Consider the following 27,644-nt stretch of genomic DNA (forward strand, 5'->3'; position numbering starts at 1 on the left):
TGGTCACCCTAGTTTGCAGGGACGTACAAAACCAAAATGTAGGGAGCTGCAATATCACAGGTGTGAATTCGGTACACACGCTCAAATACTGTGACACATTGGGTGTAAACAGAACATAGATGCACATGGGTAGTGGGCGCACACGGACTGTGACAAGTCCAGAATTGAGAATAGTGCACGGTAATGATTGTAGTTTACCTTTGTGGACTAATGTTCTGTAGGCTGCAGGCACCGGCCAGGAGTCTCAGTGCAAAGCAATGAGCGAGGCCACATAGGGCCCAGCTCGTTTATATCTCACAGGACCCAGCTTTTTCTCTCCACCGCTGTCACGGTGCTTTCAGTGTTTGGCGGCAGTCCTCATAAAGCGCTTCTCGACAAGATAAAAAATGTAAGGTTTCCCCGAAAAGTTTTTTGCTCTGTGCAGAAGTGCACATTATACCGTTTCCTACAACTAAGTGTTGATATTGACAAACATGCTGATCTTGAACTGTTGATACTGATAGTATTACTATGGCATTGCTTTCCCAGGTCTGTGCACAGGTTCCATCTCATTAGTCGGGCCGTAACACTTCAATATGGCAATAAGCAACAGCTAGGTCCTTTGACGGCAAGGCAACATCTATTGCTGCATTTTGTAACTTCTGAACGGTTTGAGCTAGACACAGTTTGTTTTGTAAAATTCCTGGGCTTCTTTATTGATGTCCTCCAGGCACTTGCCTGCTTATTTATCTTACGCAAGGAACAGCCATTGACGTAAGTCAAATTTTGACACTCTAGAGTTACAATGATTGGTGTCTGCTGAGGTGATAGTTAGAACAATCATGGAACCATTCACGAATAGGGTATACCCCCTTCTCTTGGGGTCCTCCTGGGGATTAACGCACAGCTAAGGATAGGGCTTGACGAGACTTTGAAAGCCAGTCTCCCAGGTTCAACATTCCTTTGCAAGCCAAAGCAGAAAGCCAGGCAAGGGACTTATTTCATTATGAGGTAACCAACCTCTGAGGCGCTGTTCACTATTCGAGGGGGAACATTGCACCAGTCTAAACGGTCCTTCATGATAGGTTAAAGTCAACCTTACTAGAAAGCTATCCTAGTGGTAGCTGTATCGCGTGCAGCCTTCAGGCTAAGTCTTGAAGGAATGTAGAGCAGCTGGTTTTTACCAGTCTAGAATTTCATGAATGAGTAAATGGAAAAAGAACAGGTGTATAACAAATGTATGTATTTGTTCTAAACACATCCCTTTAGTTCCTTTACGAGGCTAAAGGCAAGACAATACAGTGAGTAAACTTATTTAACACACAAGTAATTTGGCACAATATACGTTGAGCCTATGATGAGATTAGAGGCGAATAATTACAGTCTGTAAACCTATATAGCACACAGTAATTTAGCACCCGATACATTGAGCTCTAGGGGTGTACCAAAGCCATATATAAGTAAAGAGGTAGGGGAACCACAAATGGCATAGAGGCAGGGCCTAGAGCCTGTAGAAAGATTACTTGGGGGTACTGATAATCCGACACACCCTGCTGTCACACCTAGAAGGTGCCCAAGAACCTAGGGGCGGCATCACATAGTTCTGGTGCTGTGTGGGATCATGTACGGTTGCCGTGGATGATATTGACCTTAAGCCAAAGTGGCGAGCGTAAAAGCCCCTTTGGGTCAGCTTCCAGCCTGGCATAGTTAGGGCTGTGCTAATCCTGTTATCCCTAGATGCTGCACTGGCAAAAAGTCTGGCCTTTTCTAACATAGACCTTATGGCCTAAAGGCGTGGGTGGAAAATAAGGAATAGGAGGTGATGTCCTGGTCTACAGCAGAATTTTTTAGTAGCCATAAATGTGCCATGACATTGCCATTGGGTCACTGTACTGCATAGGGGATATTGTGGCACTGCCACTTGATCACTGTACTGCGCACGGGATATTATTCCTAATAAAGGTCTTTCTACAGGGCACTCTCCGTAACACTAATTCAGTCACACTACATGGGACACAAACTGAGGCTATGCTTAACACTTACAGTCGGAAGTGTCAATGAGTATGCAGCTGGCGCTACTCTTATCTAAAGCTTAGCAAGTGATGGCAATGTAAGACTAGCACGTGTACAGCAGTTATCGCCAGAAACACTAATGGTTTGTGTTTATCCTTTTCATTTATGTATGGCCGGGTCCATGGTGGACATCTCGAGTGCTCCACGGCACAACAGCTGCAACAGGTGGTCAGCTCAAGGGATGCTTACGTCAGTCACGGCTGGGTCCATGGCGGATATCTGAGGAGTGCTCCACACCGCAACATCATCAGCGGGTGGACGTCAAAAGGGAAGCATACGTCGAGAAAGAGGACACCAAGGGCCCAAGTATTGCTGGCAGGTGTAAGTGTTACCCATTCCCTAAGGTGGAAGTGGGAATGGTTACCCGGGTTTTCTTGGTCTTTTCCTGGTTCTTGCAGTTTCTCGAACCTGCCACGCAGGGGAGGAACTCCTCACCAGAAGTTGAGGAGCAAAAAATGTGCCAGCACAAGCAACGGGCTGGACGCAGGACAGGGAAGAGTTGGTTTGAGGGTCTGTGCCATGGTCAGTCCAGGAACTTCTTTCAGGGATTTTTTAGCTCAGCAGCCCTACCCCCTGTCAGTGGTGATACTTCACCCAGGGGGGACTGAATTGGCCAAACTGGGGAGGCGAATACTCATTGATGGGTTCATCTCCACTGTGGGTGGGTCTTCGGGACTTGCCCGGGTGGCACAGTGGTAGGGTCTCAACTGATCCCGTGGTGGCAAGGACCCGGTCAGGGCGTTGAATCACTCGATAAAGAGGATCAACACACAGTGGGACAAATTATTTCATGCCCCCCTCGGTTCCAGATAATCCAACATGGGTGTATTTGTCCTACCTGGTGAGGGGAGTCCATTTGACGGAGGAAGGAAGGGGCCTGTGGTCTGTTGATGTCAGGCCCTGGTTGGAAGGTTTTGCTAGAGTGAGAACTTTCTAGGGTAGGTCTAGGCAGGGGGAGGCCAGATCGTCGGTTAACAATGCTGGCCTGTGGCGGTAAGGTCATTATCGGTGAGCACATATTTGAGGTCTGAGGGGGCGGGCATCATCCTATGGAGGTTCCCGCCCAGGGGGAGGGGCCTGCGGGCCACTCCCAGAACTCCAGGGGCAAGGTAATGGATGCTGCAAAGCAAAGGAGCGCGGGTAGGAGTAGTTCACGCTTTCCTTAGGCTGGTAGCCACCCCGCGCGCGTGGACTCATGACGCCACCGGCGCAGAGTAAGGGCCCTCCTTTAGTGGGTAAATGGAGTTCAGGGCGTAGACCGGGCAATTCCCGGGGTAACACTGCGCATGCGCACATCCAGAGGGGAGGCGCAGCTTGTAGGACCTGACACCGGTAGTGACCCTGCCATATGGCCAGAAATGTACAAAAATTCTAGATGAGGATGTTTAGTCTAAGTTAGGAAACAACATGTATTAGAGTTTTGTTAAAGTCAGACTCTCAAACTTGTTGCTAAGAATTATGTACCTAAATGTCCTGCTGAATTTTTGTATAAATTGTTGATTATGCAATTAAAAACGTTTTTTAATTTCATACTTTAATAAATACGGCCGGGCGACTAGCGCCCGCCTTCCAAAAAGTAAAGACGTCTCGTGTCCACGTTCCTGGGTATTGGGTGCCGGATTGGGGGGGGAGGCGGCAGCTAGTCGCTGACCATGTGAAAAGGGGGGGCCCTCGGCCCCCCCGCACGCATGGCGGCGCGGCGACCGTCGCCCCCACCGTCTCCTTTGTCGCCATTCGGCGGTGGGGGCGTGCCCTGGGGGGCGCGGCCCACCGCCGATTGGCTGGCGGCCTCCTTGACCCGGATCCTGGGAAGTGGGTCCGGGTCAGGGGGGGCGGGCTATAGGAGGGGCCACCTGGCCCCTCGGGAATAAAGAGATAGGGAGCGCCCAGGAGACCCCCTTGTCCCTGGACGCTCCCTCGCCGAAACGGTGTGCCCCGCGCTTGGGGCTTCTTTGTTTTCCCACCCACCATCCCTTGGAACAAAAGTTTTGTAGCAGTTCTTATGTCTGGTTGAATGGTAAGTTTTGAAGGTACGGTCCACGGGTCTCACAGGGTAATAGAGATGGAACTGTTGGTATATTTTGTTGATGCTTTTGTCTAGGAATTTTTTCCCCTTTTAGCAAGTCATGTGTGAAGTGAATTGTATTTGATGCTAAGTGTCTTTAGGCCTTTTTTCCCTTTGTAGCAATACGTTGATACTGTTTTATTAGCCAGCGTAGCTGTCCTTTAGAATTTTTCCCATAGGTCGTCGTATTTATTAGGTATGGGGCATGCGGTAAGGTCATTATCGGTGAGCACATATTTGAGGTCTGAGGGGGCGGGCATCATCCTATGGAGGTTCCCGCCCAGGGGGAGGGGCCTGCGGGCCACTCCCAGAACTCCAGGGGCAAGGTAATGGATGCTGCAAAGCAAAGGAGCGCGGGTAGGAGTAGTTCACGCTTTCCTTAGGCTGGTAGCCACCCCGCGCGCGTGGACTCATGACGCCACCGGCGCAGAGTAAGGGCCCTCCTTTAGTGGGTAAATGGAGTTCAGGGCGTAGACCGGGCAATTCCGGGGGTAACACTGCGCATGCGCACATCCAGAGGGGAGGCGCAGCTTGTAGGACCTGACACCGGTAGTGACCCTGCCATATGGCCAGAAATGTACAAAAATTCTAGATGAGGATGTTTAGTCTAAGTTAGGAAACAACATGTATTAGAGTTTTGTTAAAGTCAGGCTCTCAAACTTGTTGCTAAGAATTATGTACCTAAATGTCCTGCTGAATTTTTGTATAAATTGTTGATTATGCAATTAAAAACGTTTTTTAATTTCATACTTTAATAAATACGGCCGGGCGACTAGCGCCCGCCTTCCAAAAAGTAAAGACGTCTCGTGTCCACGTTCCTGGGTATTGGGTGCCGGATTGGGGGGGAGGCGGCAGCTAGTCGCTGACCAGGTTACATTTGTGGTATAATGCTATTATTTGCCAGTGTATGTACTGGTATGTAATATTTGGCAACTTAAATAGCTAAAGCACGACAGACATCAAAGTATGAGTCTATTATTTAAATAAATATGGAAATGTACAGTTTTACTACTACATTTATAGGCAAAACGCAAAATAGATATGGATTGATACAGATAAATGGCCAAAATATGAATATGTATAAATACAGACGGAAATGTTAAAAAAAAATACTACAAAACCTGGAGCCCTAATTATAGGCCTGCTGGATTGTCTTCTTTTTCAGGTCTGTTCAATTCTTTCGTGCCTGTTTCTCTCTAATGTCTGTCTCATTCACCTTTACTCCGCCCCCTCTCTCTCAGGTTTGGCTCATTCTTCCTCCTATATATCTCCTCCTTTCTCTTAGGCCTGTTCAGTCTCTCCCTCACATCTGTCTCTATCTCCAGTCTGTACTGTGGTGAATGTATGATATTGTTCTGCATTCTGTCCATCAACTGTTGTTTTGCATTTGTCACCCCGAGTGGGACGGGTATGCTCAGACGTGAGTCCCGTGCTCTCCACACCACTGGAGTCAAGCTATCCTGGCTGATGACGGCTGATAGCAAGAAACCGGTCCTAGGATGCTTGGTTCCGGTCCAGGAAAGACATGGCTTGGCAGTTCGGGCTGGACTGTTCCCATGAGGCACAGGGTCAAGGCTGATTTGCATATGGCCATGTCTGTACTGGGGTGGTGTGGAGTGCAAAAAAACGATGGATTTAGGCCCAGATCTCTGTACTGGGGTGAACATATGACATTGTTCTGCATTCTGTCCATCAACTGTTGTTTTTGCATTTTTCTCCAGTCTACCTTAGTCTCGCTCAGGTGTGTCTCATTCTCACTCCAATCAGTGTCCTTTGTTTTGAGTCGTTTCAATCTCTCTAGAATCTGTCTACTCTCTCCTAGGTATGCCTCATTCCGCCTCGGTTCCAATTCCTCTCTCTCTCTCCCAGCTCTGCTTCTTTTTCTCTGAGATGTGTTTTCTCTCTGTCCCATCTCCCTCAGATCTATCTATTCTTTCTCACGGCTGTCTCATTCTGCTTCAGATCTGGCTCCTCTCGCTGAGGTCTGTCTCATGCTGTCTCTAGTCTAACTCATTCTCTCTCTCATCTGTCTCACTTGCGCTTAAGGTCTGTCTCTTTCCACGTTAGCTCATCTGTCTCTCTCTGTAGGATACGTCTCATTATCACTCCGATCAGGGTCCTTCTCTGTTCCATGTACGATCCATTCTCCCTCGGACCTGTCTCTTCTCTCCTGGGTCTGTCTCATGCGCACTCAGATCTATCTGCCTATTTTCAGGTCTGTCTCATTCTGCATCGCATCTGTCTCCTCCCTCTTTGGTCTGTCTCAGGCTGTCTCTGGTCTAGCTCGTTCTCCCACCTCAGATATGTCTCAATTTGCCATCAGCTCTGTCTATTTCCTCCATTGGTTCTGCTTCCTTCTCGCCCTCAAATCTGCCTTCTTCTGCCTGTCGGGCCTGTCTCATTGCCTCTCGGAGGTCTCTCAATCAGGACTGTCTCATTCTCCCCGAGGCTTGCATTTTTTTTTCTTAGAACAGTCCAATGCTTCCTCATTCTTCCTCTCAGTTCGTATTCGGGTTTCCCTTATTCTCTCAATCACTCTGTCCTAAAACCGAACCCTAATCTTCCCCCCTTTTCCCACGTCTCCATTTCCGAGCAGCAGCTCCCCACGTGTGCTTCCTGTTTTCAGTAAAGTGTCATTTTGCAATCCCTGATCACTGAACTCTGGAGCAATCTCAAATTCAAAGAAACATGTCGGGAACTTTTGATTCCAGAGTCACGTGAGTGACCGCCGAGGGGGCATAAAATCACTGCAGACTAGAGGACACCTGCGAGGGGCACTGCAGTGAGAACAGTGACCAAAGAAGTGTAACTGTAGTGAGATCAGCGATCAGGGCAGGCTGTAGTGAGACCAGTGACCAGAACCGTCTGTGGTCCTGAAGAGAGTGCGCCAAGCGACCACTGCAGAGAACAGGCGCCTGTCGACATGACCTCCAATCAGAGCCCCCTCCCTGACAGGTAAGTGACAAAGGAAAGAGTAGTCTGCTCTCTGTCTTCAGTCAAAACCGGCCCTCCTTTTCTCCTACCCCTCCTTTTATCGCTTTCTTTTTCACTTTTTTAGGTCTCGCCTGTCGATGCGCATGCGCATCGAGCAAGCGAGACTATAGGGGCTCATCCAGACTTTATCTAACTTTCAAGGAATCGTGGCGATTCCTTGCAGTGCCCGTGACTTTTAAGCTCAATGCGCATGTGCATTGAGCTTAAAAGCGCGTGCACAGCCGCCCGCATTCCTCCGACACCTTTGAAGTGAAACTTAGCTTCACTTCAAAGGCCCGGCTTGTTCACACCCACATGCCGCTCTGCCCCGCTCCGCCCCCTCCCCTGAGTCATCCTGCCTGCCCCTTCCCGCCGTGTCGCATTTCTCCTCCCCCCTCCCCTCTCCCCTCTCCCCTCTCTTCCCTCCGTCTTGTTTTCTTTGATGCTGGTATTGCTGGCAGCGGCATTGCGCTTGGAGGGACAGCAACAACATAAAACTGACCATGAAGTTAATCACAGGACCCTGCAGCCGAAGGCTTCGTGCACTGAGCCCTCCCGGCATACACATAATTTTATCGCTCTCTTTCTCTCGCGCTCTCCCTACATCTATAGCTCCCCCTCCCTCTCTCCTGTCTTCCTCTGTCTCACTCTAACTGTGTTCCTCCCTCTGTCTCACTCCCCCTCTCTTTTTCCTCCTCTCTCCCTCCCTCTCCGTCTCGCAGCTTAGATTCACGTTTCTGCCTGTTTCACTCTCTCTTCCAACTCTCACCCCCCTCTCCATTTACTTACACAAATCTCGCAGATACCCCAAGCAGCGGTGCACGCAGTACCAATCCTTCTGTTATGCCACATCTCGCAGCTTAGATTCTTTCGCTCTTTCTTTTAACTCTCCACGTTTCTGCCTGTTTCACTCTCTCTTTTAACTCTCACCCCCCTCTCCATTTACTTACACAAATCTCGCAGATACCCCAAGCAGCGGTGCACGCAGTACCAATCCTTCTGTTATGCCACATCTCGCAGCTTAGATTCATTCGCTCTTTCTTTTAACTCTCCACGTTTCTTCCTGTTTCACTCTCTCTTTTAACTCTCACCCCCCTCTCCATTTACTTACACATATCTCGCAGATACCCCAAGCAGCGGTGCACGCAGTACCAATCCTTCTGTTATGCCACATCTCGCAGCTTAGATTCATTCCCTCTTTCTTTTAACTCCCCACGTTTCTGCCTGTTTCACTCTCTCTTCCAACTCTCACCCCCCTCTCCATTTACTTACACAAATCTCGCAGATACCCCAAGCAGCGGTGCACGCAGTACCAATCCTTCTGTTATGCCACATCTCGCAGCTTAGATTCATTTGCTTTTTTTTTTAACTCTCCACGTTTCTGCCTGTTTCACTCTCTCTTTTAACTCTCACCCCCCTCTCCATTTACGTTTCTGCCTGTTTCACTCAGCCACGCAACGCCACTCAGGCACGCAACGCCACTCACGCACGCAACGCCACTCAGCCACGCAACGCCACTCAGCCACGCAACGCCACTCACCCACGCAACGCCACTCAGCCACGCAACGCCACTCACCCACGCAACGCCACTCACCCACGCAATGCCACTCATGCACGCCACTCACACACGCAACGCCACGCACACATGCAACGCCACTCAGCCACTCACTGCCACTCTGCCACGCAACGCCACTCAGCCACGCAACGCCACTCAGCCACGCAACGCCACTCAGCCACGCAACGCCACTCACCCACGCAACGCCACTCAGCCACGCAACGCCACTCACCCACGCAACGCCACTCACCCACGCAATGCCACTCACCCACGCAACGCCACTCACCCACGCAACGCCACTCACCCACGCAACGCCACTCAGCCACGCAACGCCACTCAGCCACGCAACGCCACTCAGCCACGCAACGCCACTCACCCATGCAACGCCACTCACCCACGCAACGCCACTCACCCACGCAACGCCACTCACCCACGCAACGCCACTCACCCACGCAACGCCACTCACCCACGCAACGCCACTCACCCACGCAACGCCACTCTGGCACGCAACGCCACTCTGGCACGCAACGCCACTCTGGCACGCAACGCCACTCTGGCACGCAACGCCACTCACCCACGCAACGCCACTCACCCACGCAACGCCACTCAGCCACGCAACGCCACTCAGCCACGCAACGCCACTCACCCACGCAACGCCACTCACCCACGCAACGCCACTCACCCACGCAACGCCACTCACCCACGCAACGCCACTCACCCACGCAACGCCACTCTGGCACGCAACGCCACTCTGGCACGCAACGCCACTCTGGCACGCAACGCCACTCTGGCACGCAACGCCACTCTGGCACGCAACGCCACTCTGGCACGCAACGCCACTCTGGCACGCAACGCCACTCACCCACGCAACGCCACTCCCCCACGCAACGCCACTCCCCCACGCAACGCCACTCACCCACGCAACGCCACTCAGCCACGCAACGCCACTCAGCCACGCAACGCCACTCAGCCATGCAACGCCACTCAGCCACGCAACGCCACTCACCCACGCAACGCCACTCACCCACTCAACGCCACTCACCCACGCAACGCCACTCTGGCACGCAACGCCACTCTGGCACGCAACGCCACTCTGGCACGCAACGCCACTCACCCACGCAACGCCACTCAGCCACGCAACGCCACTCACCCACGCAACGCCACTCACCCACGCAACGCCACTCACTCACGCAACGCCACTCACCCACGCAACGCCACTCACCCACGCAACGCCACTCAGCCACGCAACGCCACTCACACACGCAACGCCACACACGCAACGCCACACACGCAACGCCACACACGCAACGCCACACACACATGCAACGCCACACACACATGCAACGCCACACACACATGCAACGCTACACACACATGCAACGCCACTCACACATGCAACGCCACTCACACATGCAACGCCACTCACACATGCAACGCCACTCACACATGCAACGCCACTCACACATGCAACGCCACTCACACACGCAACGCCACTCACACACGCAACGCCACTCACCCACGCAACGCCACTCAGCCACGCAACGCCACTCAGCCACGCAACGCCACTCAGCCACGCAACGCCACTCAGCCACGCAACGCCACTCACCCACGCAACGCCACTCAGCCACGCAACGCCACTCAGCCACGCAACGCCACTCAGCCACGCAACGCCACTCACCCACGCAACGCCACTCACACACGCAACGCCACTCACACGCAACGCCACTCACCCACGCAACGCCACTCAGCCACGCAACGCCACTCAGCCACGCAACGCCACTCACCCACGCAACGCCACTCACCCACGCAACGCCACTCACCCACGCAACGCCACTCACCCACGCAACGCCACTCACCCACGCAACGCCACTCACCCACGCAACGCCACTCAGCCACGCAACGCCACTCAGCCACGCAACGCCACTCAGCCACGCAACGCCACTCACCCACGCAACGCCACTCACCCACGCAACGCCACTCACCCACGCAACGCCACTCACCCACGCAATGCCACTCACCCACGCAACGCCACTCAGCCACGCAACGCCACTCACACACGCCACTCACACACGCAACGACGCAGCAACAAACACGGAGGAATAACACACCTTTACCGCACGAACATTCACATCAATTTGGAAAAAGCCCCGTTGACGCATGTCAAATGCAACGCTACGTCACACAACGTAGAGCTGCGATTGGCTAAAAATTACGTAACGCTCATAATTACATCACCATCAATTAAAAAATAGAACGCTAACATCCCTTACGTAACAAACGTAAAGGGAATACATTGCGTAATACCCTTTACTAGAACAGAAAAAAAAAAACTTTTAATTACATACACTAAATAATTTTAGAAACGTATACACAAGCCAAGTGCGACCAAAAAACACGTACGGCAAAACGGAACACAATCCATGGCAACAAATACACCGAAATAGCAGCCATTGATAAAATAAAAATCAAATGCAAGAAGCCAGGCAGAAAGTACATGCGAGCAGAGAGACCTAATAAAATAATTACATTAGCTTTACAATAAGCAAATCAATAAACAAAAGTATAAAAGTCACAAAGACACGCTTCAATATTATGCAAATTAATTTGTCATTACCTGTCCATCGTAGCAGCTCATTCCCTGAAATAAAGAAAATATAAAAAAGAAAACACACAAAGAGAACATACACAGTGCATACATAAAACTTTTCACTACAACAATAAACAAACAAAAAAAAAAACTGTGCACGCACTACCAATCCTTCCGTTATGCCAGATCTCACAATCTTCCATCACACACGGAGCTGCTCCAGCACAGGCAACGGCAATGCAAGCTTCACTCAAACACGGAGCAGGTACAGCACAGGCAACAGCATTCCCTTACACATGGAACAGGTACAGCACCGAGAGCTGCAGTGCAATCTTCCCTCACACATACATCAGGTACAGCACAGCCGGCAGCAGTGCAAGCTTCCCTCACACACAGAGCAGGTACAGCACAGGCAGCAGCAGTGCAAGCTTCCCTCACACATAGATCAGGTACAGCACAGGCGGCAGCAGTGCAAGCTTCTCTTACACATGCAACAGGTACAGCACCGACAGCAGCAGTGCAAGCTTCCATCACACACGGAGCAGGTATAGCACAGGCAACGGCAATGCAAGCTTCACTCAAACACGGAGCAGGTACAGCACAGCCAACAGCAGTGCAAGCTTCCCTTACACATGGAACAGGTACAGCACCGACAGCAGCAGTGCAAGCTTCCCTCACACATACATCAGGTACAGCACAGGCAGCTGCAGTGCAAGCTTCCATCACACACGGAGCAGGTATAGCACAGGCAACGGCAATGCAAGCTTCACTCAAACACGGAGCAGGTACAGCACAGGCAACAGCAGTGCAAGCTTCCCTTACACATGGAACAGGTACAGCACCGACAGCAGCAGTGCAAGCTTCCCTCACACATAGATCAGGTACAGCACAGGCGGCAGCAGTGCAAGCTTCACTCGAAAACAAGGAGCAGGTACAGCACAGGCAACAGCAGTGCAAACTTCCCTTACACATGGAACAGGTACAGCACCGACAGCAGCAGTGCAAGCTTCCCTCACACATAGATCAGGTACAGCACAGGCGGCAGCAGTACAAGCTTCCCTCACACACAGAGCAGGTACAGCACAGGCAGCAGCAGTGCAAGCTTCCCTCACACATAGATCAGGTACAGCACAGGCGGCAGCAGTGCAAGCTTCCCTTACACATGCAACAGGTACAGCACCGACAGCAGCAGTGCAAGCTTCCATCACACACGGAGCAGGTATAGCACAGGCAACGGCAATGCAAGCTTCACTCAAACACGGAGCAGGTACAGCACAGGCAACAGCAGTGCAAGCTTCCCTTACACATGGAACAGGTACAGCACCGACAGCAGCAGTGCAAGCTTCCCTCACACATACATCAGGTACAGCACAGGCAGCTGCAGTGCAAGCTTCCATCACACACGGAGCAGGTATAGCACAGGCAACGGCAATGCAAGCTTCACTCAAACACGGAGCAGGTACAGCACAGGCAACAGCAGTGCAAGCTTCCCTTACACATGGAACAGGTACAGCACCGACAGCAGCAGTGCAAGCTTCCCTCACACATACATCAGGTACAGCACAGGCAGCTGCAGTGCAAGCTTCCATCACACACGGAGCAGGTACTGCACAGGCAACGGCAATGCAAGCTTCACTCAAACACGGAGCAGGTACAGCACAGCCAACAGCAGTGCAAGCTTCCCTTACACATGGAACAGGTACAGCACCGACAGCAGCAGTGCAAGCTTTCATCACACATACATCAGGTACAGCACAGGCGGCAACAGTGCAAGCTTCCCTCACACACGGAGCAGGTACAGCACAGCATACCCTCAGACCCTCACCCTCAACACCTCACCCTCACTAACTTCACCCTTATCACCTCACCCACAATTCCACACCCTCACTCACCCTCACCATCACTCACCCTCACTCACACTCAACACATCACCCTCATCTACACTCAACATCACCATCACTCACCCTCAACATCTCATCCTTAACACCTCACTCTTAACACCTCACTCACCCTCACTCATCCTCAACAAGTCACACTCACTCACCCTTAACACCTCACCCTCACCCTCAATACCATTCAACACCTCACCCTCACCTTCACTCAACATCACCCTCACTCACCCTCAACGACTCACCCTCAGTTACACACACTAACACTCAAAAACGCAACAGCACTCTGCCTCTCCATCATTCACACTCTATCCATCATTCACACACTATCCATCTTTCAGAAACTCTGCATCATTCACCCACTCACCATCATTCACCCAATCTCCATCATTCACCCAATCTACAGCATTCACCCAATCTACAGCATTCACCCAATAGACAGCATTCACCCAATAGACAGCATTCACCCAATAGACAGCATTCACCCAATCTGCAGCATTCACCCAATCTGCAGCATTCACCCAATCTGCAGCATTCACCCAATCTGCAGCATTCACCCAATCTGCAGCATTCACCCAATCTGCAGCATTCACCCAATCTGCAGCATTCACCCACTCTGCAGCATTCACCCACTCTGCAGCATTCACCCACTCTGCAGCATTCACCCACTCTGCAGCATTCACCCACTCTGCAGCATTCACCCACTCTGCAGCATTCACCCACTCTGCAGCATTCACCCACTCTGCAGCATTCACCCACTCTGCAGCATTCACCCACTCTGCAGCATTCACCCACTCTGCAGCATTCACCCACTCTGCAGCATACACCCACTCTGCAGCATTCACCCACTCTGCAGCATTCACCCACTCTGCAGCATTCACCCACTCTGCAGCATTCACCCACTCTGCAATTTGAGGAATGTTAGGCCATTTTCTTACACATAAAGAAATTTCTGGACGGAAAACAAGGGGGTCGACGGAGTATAGCATCAGATACGTTAGACACAAAAAAAACTTAACATCATTGACCTAAAAGGATGCAAGGATGTTAATCAGTCTTCGGGCCAAAAAGTAAATTTAATTCGTACGATATTACAACAATATTACACAAAGGAAACAAATACAAATATGTGGCAGGAAGCGAGGACGAGGAGATACAAAGACACAAGTGAAACAGGCAACTTTTTCGCCGGGCAATAAACAAGCACTATTCATCCGGAGAATGGGACGGTTTAAAGACAGTAGTCAACAGTTACACAAAAAACCGGACGCATACAACAATAGCACTTCTTCTCACGGAATTCCGTCTAATATAAAGCAAATATGACGAAATAAACAAAAATTCAGAAACAATCAAATTTTTCAGAGGGAAATAAACAAGAACGATTCATCCGGAAAATGGGACGCATTGAATACAATAGTCGAGATTTACACAAAAAAAGAAACGCTTAACACAATAGCATTTATCCAGACGGAATTAGTTCAAATACAATAAAACATATTACGAACATAGAAAGAGTCAGTCACAAAAATCTAACGAAAAATACATTAGTTCACTGTACATGTCGTTCATACATTGCTAAAAATACTACAGTCAGCAAAGACACAAAGTTTCATTTCATACTTCAAGTACGTCAATAACAAATTATCCGACTACTTCAGCATCACACAAAAAAATAATAAAAAAACAACTTACATCAATATATTACAACACATTTACCACTTCGAAATGAAACAAACCCCTTTTGTATGTCAAATTACCAAAAAAAGGACATTAATACATTACATTACAGTTTAACAAAACATATGCATTACACATCGCCAATAAAAAACACTACTTTATGTTACATTACAAACATTTACAAATATTACGAGTGAATTAAATAAATTTAGCAAGTATTTAAATTTTACATAGTATATATACTACATTACATTACATTAAAATAAACTTAGGAATACATTCTTACCTGTCAAACGACGCAGCAACACCACCGGGACAAGAACACGCCTTCCGCACACCAACATTCTCGATCAATGGGGAATTCAACGGTTGACGTATGCAAATCGGAACGCTACGTCAAAAACGTCGCGCTCCGATTGGCTAGAAAAATACGTAAACAAAAAACACACACAACTCAAAAATAAACTAGACCGCTAAACATAGCAGACGTCGACGTGACGCTATACGTCGGCCATTTTAAAAAAAAAATAAAAACGAGACTACACAAACATGTTACAAAACATACACATAGTTAGTACAATACATACACATTTAAAATTACATACTAATATACACATAAGACTGAAGTAATACAAAGGGGACACCTTTAGTTACAAACAACACATTACTTAATTATTATTAACATATACACACACTCTTAACATCACCCTCACACAACAAAACTATCACACTCTTTCACACACGCTCAGTAACGCTAAAACAACATCTCCCTCATACACCATCACACACCTTCAGCCTCACACACACTTACTCACCCTCACACTAACACACTCACACACTCTCTTACGCAAATAACTTCACTCATCCTCACCCCCTCACACCCCCTAACACTCTACGCGATTGCAGCCTGGAATCCCTGATAAATTTTCTTGTATCCGTGGCTGGCATTCAGTCATCCCAACGTAAACTGGTGCATTTGTCTTTTCTTTGCTGAAAATAATTTTCAATACTTCTATTGCATGATTGATTGAAATACTTTATCGGACAATCGTTCACATTCTAGATAGGCAACTTGTACATCACACCCCTCGATGCATTTCGGGTTCGCGCCTTGTCCTTCCTCAAATGGTAAATACTTTTAGGGATGAAAAGGCGCCGGGTCATGCTGCGTTGTTTTCATTTATATTTCAGACTCGTGCTGTCAATGTCTCAACTACGCTTAAACACACAGGACAAAAAATGACAGTTTATTAAATGTATAATTCTGTTTTTATCAGCTCTGAAGTAGCCTCCCTACCGAGCGAGTGCTATTTTATAACAATAAATACAACACATAAGCTCACAATTTTTTTTGTAAAATGTACCTATCGCATTTCATTCTTTTTCACATATAAGAAGATAATTGGGCTTTTCACGGGCAATCAGTAAGACGCTACCTCACCCTCACTGACACTCACTCACACTCAATCACTCTCACCCTCACTCACCAGCAACACCTCACCCTCAACGCCTCACCCTCAAATCCTCACTCACCCTCACTCTCACTCATCCTCAATCACCCTCAACATCACACACTCACTCACCCTCACTCACCCTCAACACCTCACCCTCACTCACCCTCAACTCCTCACTCACCCTCATTCTCACTCATCCTCACTCAACCACCCTCAACTTCAATGACCCTCAACGCCTCACCCAACACCTCACCTTCACTCACCATCAACATCTCACCCTCACTCACCCACAAAACATCAGCCTCAACACCTCACCCTCAATCACTCACCCTCAACAATTCACCCACACTCACCCTCCCTCACCCTCAATTCCTCACCCACACCCTCAACACTTCACCCTAAACACGTCACTCATCCTCAACGCCTCCCCCTCCCCCTCACTCACCCTCACCCTCACTCACCCTCAACACCTCACCATCACTAACACTCAACACCTCACCCTCACTAACTCACACTCAATCACCCTCAACACCTCACCCTCAACACCTCACCCTCAACACCTCACCTTCAAAACCTCAACCTCAACAACTCACCCTCAACACCTCACCCTCACTCACTCTCACTCACCCTCACTCACCCTCACTCACACTCACTTACACTCAGTCACCCTCACTCACCCTCACTCACCCTCACTCACCCTCACTCACCCTCAACTCCTCACTCACCCTCACTCATCCTCACTCACCCTCAACACCTCACCCTCACCATCACCCACCCTCAACCCCTCATCCTAACTCGCAATAACCCTCCCTCACCCTCACCCTCACTCACTCTCACTCTCACTCACCCTCAACACCTCACTCACCCTCAACACCTCACTCACACTCAACTCCTCACTCATCCCCACCCTCACTCACCCTCAACACCTCACCCTCACACAGTGCAATAGGTCTCGTAGGATTTTTAGTTACAGCTTTTACAATTGTTTATTGCTTTTTTGATTTGTAATTCTTTAGCATTGGCAAAAAAAAAATAAAAATGCAAAAGATTTACAACAAAAAACCCATAAACAATTCTAAATGCACTAACTCTAATGCTGCGAGACCTATTGCATTTCCAATGCTTGTTTGATGTGTTGATGTCAGTAAAAATCAGAGGCATGTTTTTGTGGAAATTATTTCATCTCCCTGGACCTCGCACTCCATCCTCTAGAAACAAAGGGGATGCTTCGGAACATTTCGAGCACTAGTATAGGCTTGTAGGCGCTACATAAAAGCCCATGATCTGTCCCACTGTTACCAGAAGTGATTGTGTGTTGAGGACAAATGCATTTTATGTATGTGTAAGGTATTATTTATTTTGACTGTATATTACATGATTTTTTTTTGTTTAAGACATTTTTATTACGTTTTCAAATACATAAGAGAAAAAATGGAAACAATAAAATGGGGAAGGGGTAGAAGCCATAATAAAATATACATAACATAATTAAAATAAACAATCAGGCAAATACCATATGATAAAATAGGAACATTATAATTAAAGAGAAGGAGAAAGGAAAGGAAAGAAGGAAAGAGAAAGAGAGAAAGAACAAAAGAGAATATATTACATTATTAAACAACTTTCCAAAGTAGATAAGCAGCGCCTCCCGGTGACAGACTGTCATTAGTGCGGGTGTTGACAAATGCCGGTGCCGAGCACTGGATACCACTGGCTCAAATTAAGCACTGGAACCTGGCGGCCAGACTGGTCCTTGGCTAAATAGTAGGCAGTCAATCACAAACCATCTCAGCCAGCTTCTCAGTCTTCTATTGACAAATGGGAGCTTTTTAATGCGGTATGTGTATGCCATAAAGCACTCCATGACACAAGAAGAGGCAATTATATGTCTTCCCTTTTTGTTCACCACACACCATCAAGAATCTGAAGATCAGCCCCAAAATATTTACTTTGTGTCACAAGATACAACAAAATGGAGGTCTGTAGGAAGATCTCTATCAGTAAATACTGCTAAGGCTTGGAATGCCCTTTTGTATAAAATTACCTCATTATTTTTTGTCATTTTTAGGGTCGAGCCTGCAAGTGCACACATCTAGTTTGCTTACTATATGTTCGCTGCAGTGTCCCTATTTTTTGCCGCCACCTTAATTGGCCAGTGCTGGCCAAACGTAATTTCCTATCCTTTCTGTGGAGCAGGGACCAAGTACAGATTAATCAAACTTAATCAGTACTCGTCAGTGGCGCAACTAGAGCCAAACTTCAGGGGGAAAGAGGGTTTATAAAGATTTCGGGTGGAGGGCTAATTCTTCCAGCAATCGGCAGAGTGGAGATGCAGGGGCTCTAAAGGGGTGCAAAAACAACAAAGCCTAGTTAACAAGTAAATGGTCTTTTGAAGACCTGTGAAGTACTTGGTACGGCTGCAATAAGACGGACGCCAGACCAGCCAGCCTACAGCAGCTCAAAAACTGTCTGTCTGTGTGCCCGGGAGGCTGTCTCAGCCCGGGCTGACACACACAATGGGGGCTGAAGCCCTTTGAACCCTATGGGTGTTGCACGTCTGGTACTCATCCACTGCTCCTGATATATTACTACAATTTCTTTCGATCCTCCACTCGCCCTACCTGCTGCTCCCTTCATAGTGTTTTAAAAAAAAACATAATAAATAATCTGAGCAGTTTAATATCCCCTCTTATAATTATATTTGCTCTCCTCCTCCTCATGATAGACTCTACCCCCACTCTACTCCACTCCACCATACCCCAACCTACCCATCCACTCTACTCTAATCAATCCCATGCCAATCTACCCCACACCAATCTACCCCATGCCAATATTCATACTCCAATCTACCCCACTCTACTTCAATCTACCCGAGCCACTCTACCCCACTTCACTATATCCCGATCTACCCCACTCCTCTATACCCCATTCTACCCCACTCCAATCTACACCACTCAAATCTATCCCACTCCCATCCACTTCAATCTACCCTAATCAACCTCATTCCAATCTGCCCCACCCCAATCTACCCCATTCTTCTTTACGCCAAATCTAAACCACTCCACTCTACCCCAATCTGCACCCCAATCTAGCTCAATCTACGCCACTCTACTCTACCCAGTCTACCCCATTCCATTCTACCCCACTCCACCCAAATCCACCCCACTCTACTTCACCAGAATACACACCACTAAACTCTACCACAATGTACCCCACTCCACTAAAATCAACCCCACAACAACCCACCCCTCTCCAAATTACCCCATTCTAATTTACCCCACCCTACACCATCTACCCCACTCCAATCTACTCCACTCCACTCCACCAAAATCTATCCATACCCACTCTACCACAATCGACCACACCCATGCTACCCCACTACACTCTACCCCAATCTACCCCACTACACTCTACCCCAATATACCACAATCGACCACACTCTATGCTACCCGACTACACTCTACCCCAATCTACCCCACTACACTCTACCCCAATGTACCCCAATCTACTCTCACCCAATTGACCCCACTCCAAATCTACCCCAATCTACCCCACTCCAACTTTACTGCACTCCAATCTACCCCTCTCAACTCTGCCACAATCTACCTCACTCTACTCTAATCTATCTCACTCCACTCCAATATACCGACATCTACCAGGCGCTGTAACAATCAATCCACTCTATCCCATTCAACCCCACTCTACCCCACTACACTCTACCTCAATCCACCCACTCCACAGTACCCGTCCTACCCCCTCCTCTCCAATCTACCCCACCCCAATCTAACCCACTCCACTCCATTACAATTTACCAAAATCGACCCCACTCTACCCACTCCACCATATCCCAATCTACCCCACTCCAATATACCCCAATCCACCCCACTCAAACTACCCCAATCAAATCCACCGCAACCTACCCTAATCTACCCCACATTATCCCTTTCTGCTCTACCCCACTGGACCCCGCACTACTCCACTTCACTCTATTCCAGTCTCCCTATCTCCACTACAGTTTACACCAATCTACCTCACTCTAGCCCACTTCACTCTACCCCATATTACCCACTCCCCTCTACCCCACCCTACTCTACTCCACTGTAATCCAATCCACCCACTCCAATCCAGCCCACTCCAATGTACCCCACTCCAGTACACTCTCTCCTAATCTACGTAACTCTACCCCTCCTCTCCAATCTACCCACCCCAATCTAACCCACTCCACTACACTACAATCTATCAAAATCTACCCCAATCTACCCTACCGCACTATACCCTGCTCCACCTTAACCCACTCCAATCCACCCCAATCCACCCACTCAGTCTACCAAATCCAATCTACCATAATCTACCGTAATCTACCCCACACTATCCCTCTATGCTCGACCCCCTTAACTCTATCCCAATCTCCATCACTCCACTACAATCTACACCAATCTACCCCACTCCACTCTACCCCAAAATACCCCACTCCCCTCTGCCCCACTCCAACATGCCCCAATCTACATAACCCCACCCAAGTCCAACCCACCCCATTAACATTTAGCCATGCTGAACAGCAGCCTCACTGGTGTACATCATGGATAAAACACATTGCCAATGCCAATAGATCTCACATAGGCACGACCTATTGGCTGTATCAATGCTTGTTACACATGTTAGCACTATCTGGACATCGGTTTCACCCCATTAGTACCAGTTTGACACTCAAATACAGCAATAAGCAACCAAAAGTTACCAGTTCAACTTTAAAGAGGCCTTATACTGCGCTTCAACATTTGCAGCTGCATTTTTAGTGACTTTCGAGCCGTTTGAGCTAGAAACCATTTATTTGTTACAATCTGCAGATTATACAGTAGGTGGTGGGTTATGTGACAAATGCGGCAAATCCAATATTTTTCGGAAATTGCAGCGCCCACAACACCGCATAATTCCAGTGGTCCTGATTAGAAAGTATAATTTATACTTGAAAGGAGTTTCTAGAATATGGTTTCTGCGTCATATGCTTGTGTGGAGTGTTTTCTGCAGTCAGTTTCGGTGCAGAGAATAGCAGTCTCAGGTAAAATTGTATTTTGTCACTGGGGAGATCAATGTTTCCTTACAACTATGTGAAACTATGCATTCTGGCGCCCCTGTGTGGACATCGGTGGTGGCGCCTCTAGCAAACTGACAACAGTAATGTTAATGTGACACCAGCCCTGGCTGGGTGGCAATATTAGTAGGTTCTTTGATAAGGTTGATGTTTGAGGACAGAGGTATAGAGTTCCTTTCCTAACTTTAATAGGAAGAGGGCAGTTCTGAAGTTGAGGTTTCACTGTTGTGGGACACAGGTAAAAAACGTCTGCCTTCAACTTTTTATTCCTTTGTAATTTTTGATCTCCAAAGTGATGAGGGGTGCCTCTTGTCTTGGAGAATCTGCTGAGGAAGGTAAGCCCTTCCTCTAAGTATGCTGACAGGCAGCTCCAGTGCAAGGATTTTCAAAGTCTAAGTGAAAATGACATTTTGCCATTTGAGTACTCTTGTTGCATTAGCAAATGACCTTTTAGGGCATTTGTTGTAATCTGACACATTAATTTGTCTGTTTCAGGTGCAACTATGTGACAGCTGCCAGCAATATCTTTATCATAGCACCGCCCTACCTGCTAGGTGTCTTGATCTCACAGAAGCGCGCAAATGTACTTTCCCCCTAGCCATGGTCTCTATAGTCATATGGGACAGTTGGTAGCCTGTTTGTGGTTTACTGCTAATCTGTGACTGAAGAAGAAGTGGCAGTGGCTGATGCCATAGAACCCAAGATACTTCTAATAAAGTTGTCAGCAAAAGGCTAAATCCTTCTCAGTCAATCGCAGACAGCTTAATTCGCTTTTCGGTGGTAGTGTCACATCCTAGGCAGCATCAAGAAATAGGTGCACTATTATTTATCGTAATATTAAATGCAACTTCACGTTGAATGTACATATACCGGGGGAGAGGTGAAGCATTGCTTAATCTGAGCCGGTGTTTGCCGGTGCTCACCACCTACACTTAATTTTTAAAGCTGGCGCTTATGACAATTCACCAGTTGGTGGTGCTGTTTGTGTATTTTTGAGATGAGCCCCTCAACAGAGTATTTCATATTTCACTATACAGTAAAAAGTCATAATACCTGCCGTCCAGGCCATTCTTATAGCTTTGGGTGGCCAGGAATAGTCTTAATTGTCACAACTGTATGGGTGTAATGGTTAGTAGTTATGTTGATACTGGCATTGGCAGCGCTTGTGGGGCAATAAGAGCTACAAGCCGTGGAGGCCTCCTGAGAAGGGCCCTGGTATTTACTTTTTTACAAATTAAAAAGTGGGGCGTAGTTTCACAAGCAGCTTCGCAGTGTACGTGTGCTAGAAGGCAGCGTATTATTACACGCGACTTCACAGTGTACACGCACTAGACAAGAGTTCAATATCACATGTATCATCACAAAACACGTACCAAAGGGCAGTGCAGTATCACACACTGCCTCACTATGCACAAGCACCAAGGGGCAGTGAAATATCACATGTACACTCAAAGTGTATTTACAGGCATCAAAAGAAAGTGTAGTATCACATACTCCCTCATAGTATATGTGCACCAGAGGCACTTTGATATCACCCTCATGCAGCCTCACAGTGCACATGCATTGGGAGAGAGCAACCTCACAGTTTATATGCACAACAGGGTAGAGTAATACCACAAACAGGCTTGCAGTATAGCTTCACCATAGAGCAGTCTAATATCACATGCAGCCTCACAGTGTATATACAGACACCTTAGCGCTATATAGTATCATGTGGCAGCCGCGAATTTCGTTGCGCGCACTGCATCCCATTTGGTGATGCAGTGCACGCAACAAAATTAGTTTTATTTATTTATATGTTTACTTACCTCTTTAACTCCGTAATCCATACATTACTACCCCCCACCCTGCCCCTCCCCCTCCCCACGTCACCGCCCGGCAGATACTCCCACCACCGGCCGCGGCGGTCATGTGCTGCCTCTATATATACATGCACAAGGGCATCAGAGAACAGTCTAATATCACATACACCCTCACAGCATAATCTTTCAACTCTTCTCTCTCCTCAGTGCTGTGGGTGACCTGTCCGAAGCCCTAAAAGAGGCGACGAAGGAGGTGCACCGGCAAGCACAGAACACAGAGTTCATGAGAAACTTCCAGAAAGGGCGGGTTTCGCTCGATGAATTTAAGGTACCTTACCAACTTCCTGCAAACACCCCCTTCCCCACTCCTAAATGAACTGCACCCAAAATGCAATAGTGCTACTTTTATTGATGACCAGTACAATGACTGAATTACACCTTGATACTATATCAATTTATGACTGCTCTTAGAGAAATTTACAATGTGTGTCCTTATTACCCCTCACACGTCCTCCTCGCCTCAGGCATTACTATTTGTGTGCCCCGCCCTCCCAAAAAAGTCCTTTCCCGTGCAAGTCCTTGGCACTTTTTAGGTCAAAGCCTGCCAGAGAACGCAGTTGTCTGGTTGCTAAAGACTTCTTGGGAACATTCTGAAAGCTGACCTAAGCATACATTCCGCCCATTGCTTTTCATTGTCTTTGTGGTCTATATAATTGCTTGTTTTCTATTTTCTGGTTTTATTTGTTTTAAAGGTTCTTCGGCATGTCTTTGTCCCTCCTGTGAAGCCTAGCCAGTTTACTGTATTCTTCCATGTGTACTCACAGTCTGTAAACAGGCCTTTACATTTTGATCTTACTTTGTCACATTTTCTGTGCATTCAAAGACAGAGGTTAAATATCCGGCTATGTCTTCTGAGGGAGCTTGGAGTTTTCTTTTCTTTCTCTGACTTCAAATTGAAAGTATTTACAATCTGGGGATGTGAAAAGAAAGACTTTTTTCTAACAAAATGTAAATGTCTGTAAACGAACTGTGCAAATATTTCAGAAAATATCGGAATTATGAAAGCACAAATAAAGCAAATTAGTTTGTAATTCTGAAGTGTGCTGGAAAGAAATATTTTAATACCAACAATATGCTAGGTGTTTTTATTTTTTTTTAAATATATTTTTATTGCAGATTCGTGGGGAATACAAGCTTACATTTCAATAACACGACATTCGGTGGTGACCATCATCAGAGGACGTAGAGAACATAACACAGCCGTTCAGCCCACAACCCGGAGGTCGGGCGGCGGTAGCCACACAATGTCTAGAAGAAACAAAAATCAGGAGAAAGAAAGCCTGGAAAATCTCCGTCCTCAGGCAGTCACTTGAACCATTATCTGCTTTTCTCCATCCCCACACTCATCCAGCCCAACAATTGTACTGCTACAAAAAAAACCAGTTTCCCACCCTCCACCCCCGTCAGTGTAGCTGCTGGTGTGGGCTTTATTTCAATATATGCATTTATGATCCAAAGAGATCCGGTCATCAGTATATCTAGTTGTGTCTCATGGAACCCTCATGTGGTTACTCATCGTCATTCTCATCCTCTAGCAAATGATCTTTCAGCGCTTGCACCAGCCCTTCCCATGCCCTCGCCATCTCCATGCTCTTCTCATTGGATGTCCTAGTGGCCTGCTGAAACCTGACTGTACTCTCTCCCTGGGCCCATTTCAGTAATTCGTTCGTCCACCTCCTACTGGATGGGCCCTCCCTCGACTTCCAGTGCCAGGTGATTTCCCTCTGTGCCAATATGAGCCCCAAGTCAATAAATTTACTAGTGATCTTTGTTTTAGCCGTGTGGGGAAACCAAAGCAGTAAACAGGTGGCCATATCAAACTCCAGTTGGCGCTCAGTGATTGCCTGAAGCAGCTCCTCCACCTTGGACCAATACGTTCCCAACTGCGGGCAGCTCCACAACATATGATTGAACTCCACAGCAGGCGCCATGCATCTAGGGCATACAGCGTCAAGGACCTGGAAGCGTCTCCTAATCTTCCCCGGGGTAAGGTAGGCTCTATGCACTACAAAAAAGTGTACCAGCTGAAACCGGGCATTTCTGCTCCCCTTCCACGTCCTCCGTAGTATGTGGCCCCACACCGCGTCTGGTATCGGCTTACCAAGGCTGTCCTCCCATTTCAACTTTAAGACCGTAAGTGGTTCCAAGCCCTCGGCAACATCCGGGAGTGGAGACAAGTGATCGCCTTATAAGTGCCCGCTGCCATCACCACATATTGGCAGGCTGTAGTCGTGCCAGGCTCCACTTGTCCCATCTGCCAGTGTTTACGGATCGCCGTCGTCACAGCCGCATGAAGGAGAAAACCACCATCCGGGACACCAAAGAGGTCCTGCACCACCCGGAAAGGCAACAATTCGCCATCGGCATAAAGGTCGCCCACCATGTGGAGACCCAGCTCCTCCCAATCCAGGAGCGGGGACCAGTCCCCACCATGCGGTAGTGCCGTCAACATACCCAACGGGATTTCAGGAGCGTATGGGTGGGCTACCCCCACTCGCCTCTGGCTCCTGTTCCAGCACAAACGTAGGGTACGTTCCTCCAGCGTCAGAGCGCGCAACTCGAGCCTCTGCTGCATCACTATATAAGATAGTACATGTCTTTGCACCCCCTCCCCTCCGGCCTGGGCAGGGCCTCTGAAAACTCTCGCCACGTTCTGAGTGAGGATCTGCAACTGCGCCGCCAAATAGTAGAGCTCAAAATTAGGTACCTCCAGGCCACCCTCTGCTCTTGGCCTCTGGAGCGTGGTCAGAGCCACACAGGAAGTCTATTGTCATGGTGCGTAACTCCCTAAAGAACCTCTGTGGGATCCACAGCGGCAGCGTGCGGAAATAATAAAGCAGCCTGGGCAAGGCCACCATCTTCAGCAGCGCCGCCCTGCCTTGTATCGAAAGGGGAAGGGTCGCCCAGAACGCCATACAGCCTCTCAAGGCCCGTATACAACGCCCCACATTCCCGTCCAGCAGGTTATTGACGCCGTGGTAAATGCGGACCCCCAGATAGGTAAAGCACGAAGGTTCCCAGATAATGTTCCGGGCCAGCTGCGGCCTGGGCGCGTCCTCCCGCAACGGAAAGAGGCAGGTGTTGCTCCAGTTCACCCGAAGGCCGGATAGCCTCCCAAAAAGCGACAACAACTCAGTCGCCCCATCCAGGGCCATAGCCGTGTCCTCTAAGAACACCAGCAAGTCATCCGCATAGAGTGAGATGTACTGTGGAGACCCTCCGCTCAGCACTCCGGCATAGGCCCTCCCTGTTCTAGCCCGGGCCGCCAAGGGTTCCATCGCCAGTGCGAACAACAGCGGGGAAAGAGAACATCCCTGCCTCGTGCCTCTCCCTACCGGATAGTTAGAAGAGATCACCGAGCCCAGCCGCACCCTGGCAGACGCCGAGGAGTAAAGGACTCTCGTCCAGCGCCCAAAGTGTTCACCCAGACCGCATTTCTCCAGCACTTCAAATCAAATCAAATATACTTTATTCGGCTTTTGAAAAACAAAACCATAAAAGTTCATGATAAATACAATTTACAATCTATATAAAAACATTTTAAATGACTAGAGAACAGTAAGGAAGGGTCCCTGACATAAAAAGTTATTTTCCACTACAAGGTTATAGCAGTATCAAAGGAGTTCGTGGTTTAAACACAAGAGTTCATGAATAGCCTTTGTTATATGTCCAGATATTCAGAGGGGAAAGCCTGGGATTATGGGGTAAAAGTCATGTAGGTCCCATATTGATATTGGGCCATCTCTTACTCGAGGCGGGCAAGTTTTCAAATAAGGTACTATGTTTCGGTCCCTAAATCTCACGAGTACCAGGTCCCCCGCAGCGTCTTTGGGAAGAGAGCCCAGCCAACCAACCCTTCTAACACTCCTTATTACTCCATATAGACTAGGAGGCAATGGTCTGTTTTTTGAGAGCCAGAATTTAGTTTTATTGACTAAATCATATTGTCTCTCAATTTTTCCCGGTGGGAGAGAAGGTACACCCGCAAGAATGCACACATATGGGGCCGCTTCCGGAGGTAAATGAATAGAATTAATTTTATTATGACCTACTCTCGGTGTGGTCAGCTGTGGGGGGGAAAGTTTAGTGGGGAATTTAGGTGTTTGTTGTCCTGAGGCAGTAGGGCCAGTGGGTTTTATTTGATGCCTTTTATCTAGCACAGATGGTATTGAGCCTAGATGTGTAGGAGAAGTCTTAGGGCGATTGGGTGTAGCACTGTGTTTGCCAGCCAACGGGTTTAAGGAAATGGCTTTCTCTATCACGGAAAGGCGTTCCCCTAACAAGTTCATTTTTTCTAGTAAGGGTGCTATCATGGAACTAAGCAGTTGTTCGATAATGGGTATAATTTGCAGTTGGGAAGAGGGTGCTATGGCTTCTGAAAACTCCACCAGCGGAGAAATCATTGGGGAGTTTGCAGTGGATGGACACAGTTTTT

At 48.3% G+C, this 27,644-nt stretch overlaps 1 protein-coding gene across 1 annotated transcript in view; it reads left to right on the top strand.

Annotated features, from left to right (window-relative positions):
* The first annotated feature begins 6,764 nt into the window (after positions 1-6,764).
* Positions 6,765-27,644, top strand: part of LOC144774577 (heme oxygenase 1-like) — a 77,420-nt gene continuing 56,540 nt past the window's right edge. The window contains exons 1-2 of the mRNA XM_078659189.1: positions 6,765-7,072; positions 23,357-23,477. Of these exons, the coding sequence (XP_078515315.1) occupies positions 7,041-7,072; positions 23,357-23,477 (153 nt within the window). The 5' untranslated portion in view covers positions 6,765-7,040. The remainder of the gene's footprint in view (positions 7,073-23,356; positions 23,478-27,644) is intronic.

Source organism: Lissotriton helveticus, chromosome 1_1 (genome assembly GCF_964261635.1).
Source record: "Lissotriton helveticus chromosome 1_1, aLisHel1.1, whole genome shotgun sequence".
Taxonomy (NCBI): Eukaryota; Metazoa; Chordata; class Amphibia; order Caudata; family Salamandridae; genus Lissotriton; species Lissotriton helveticus.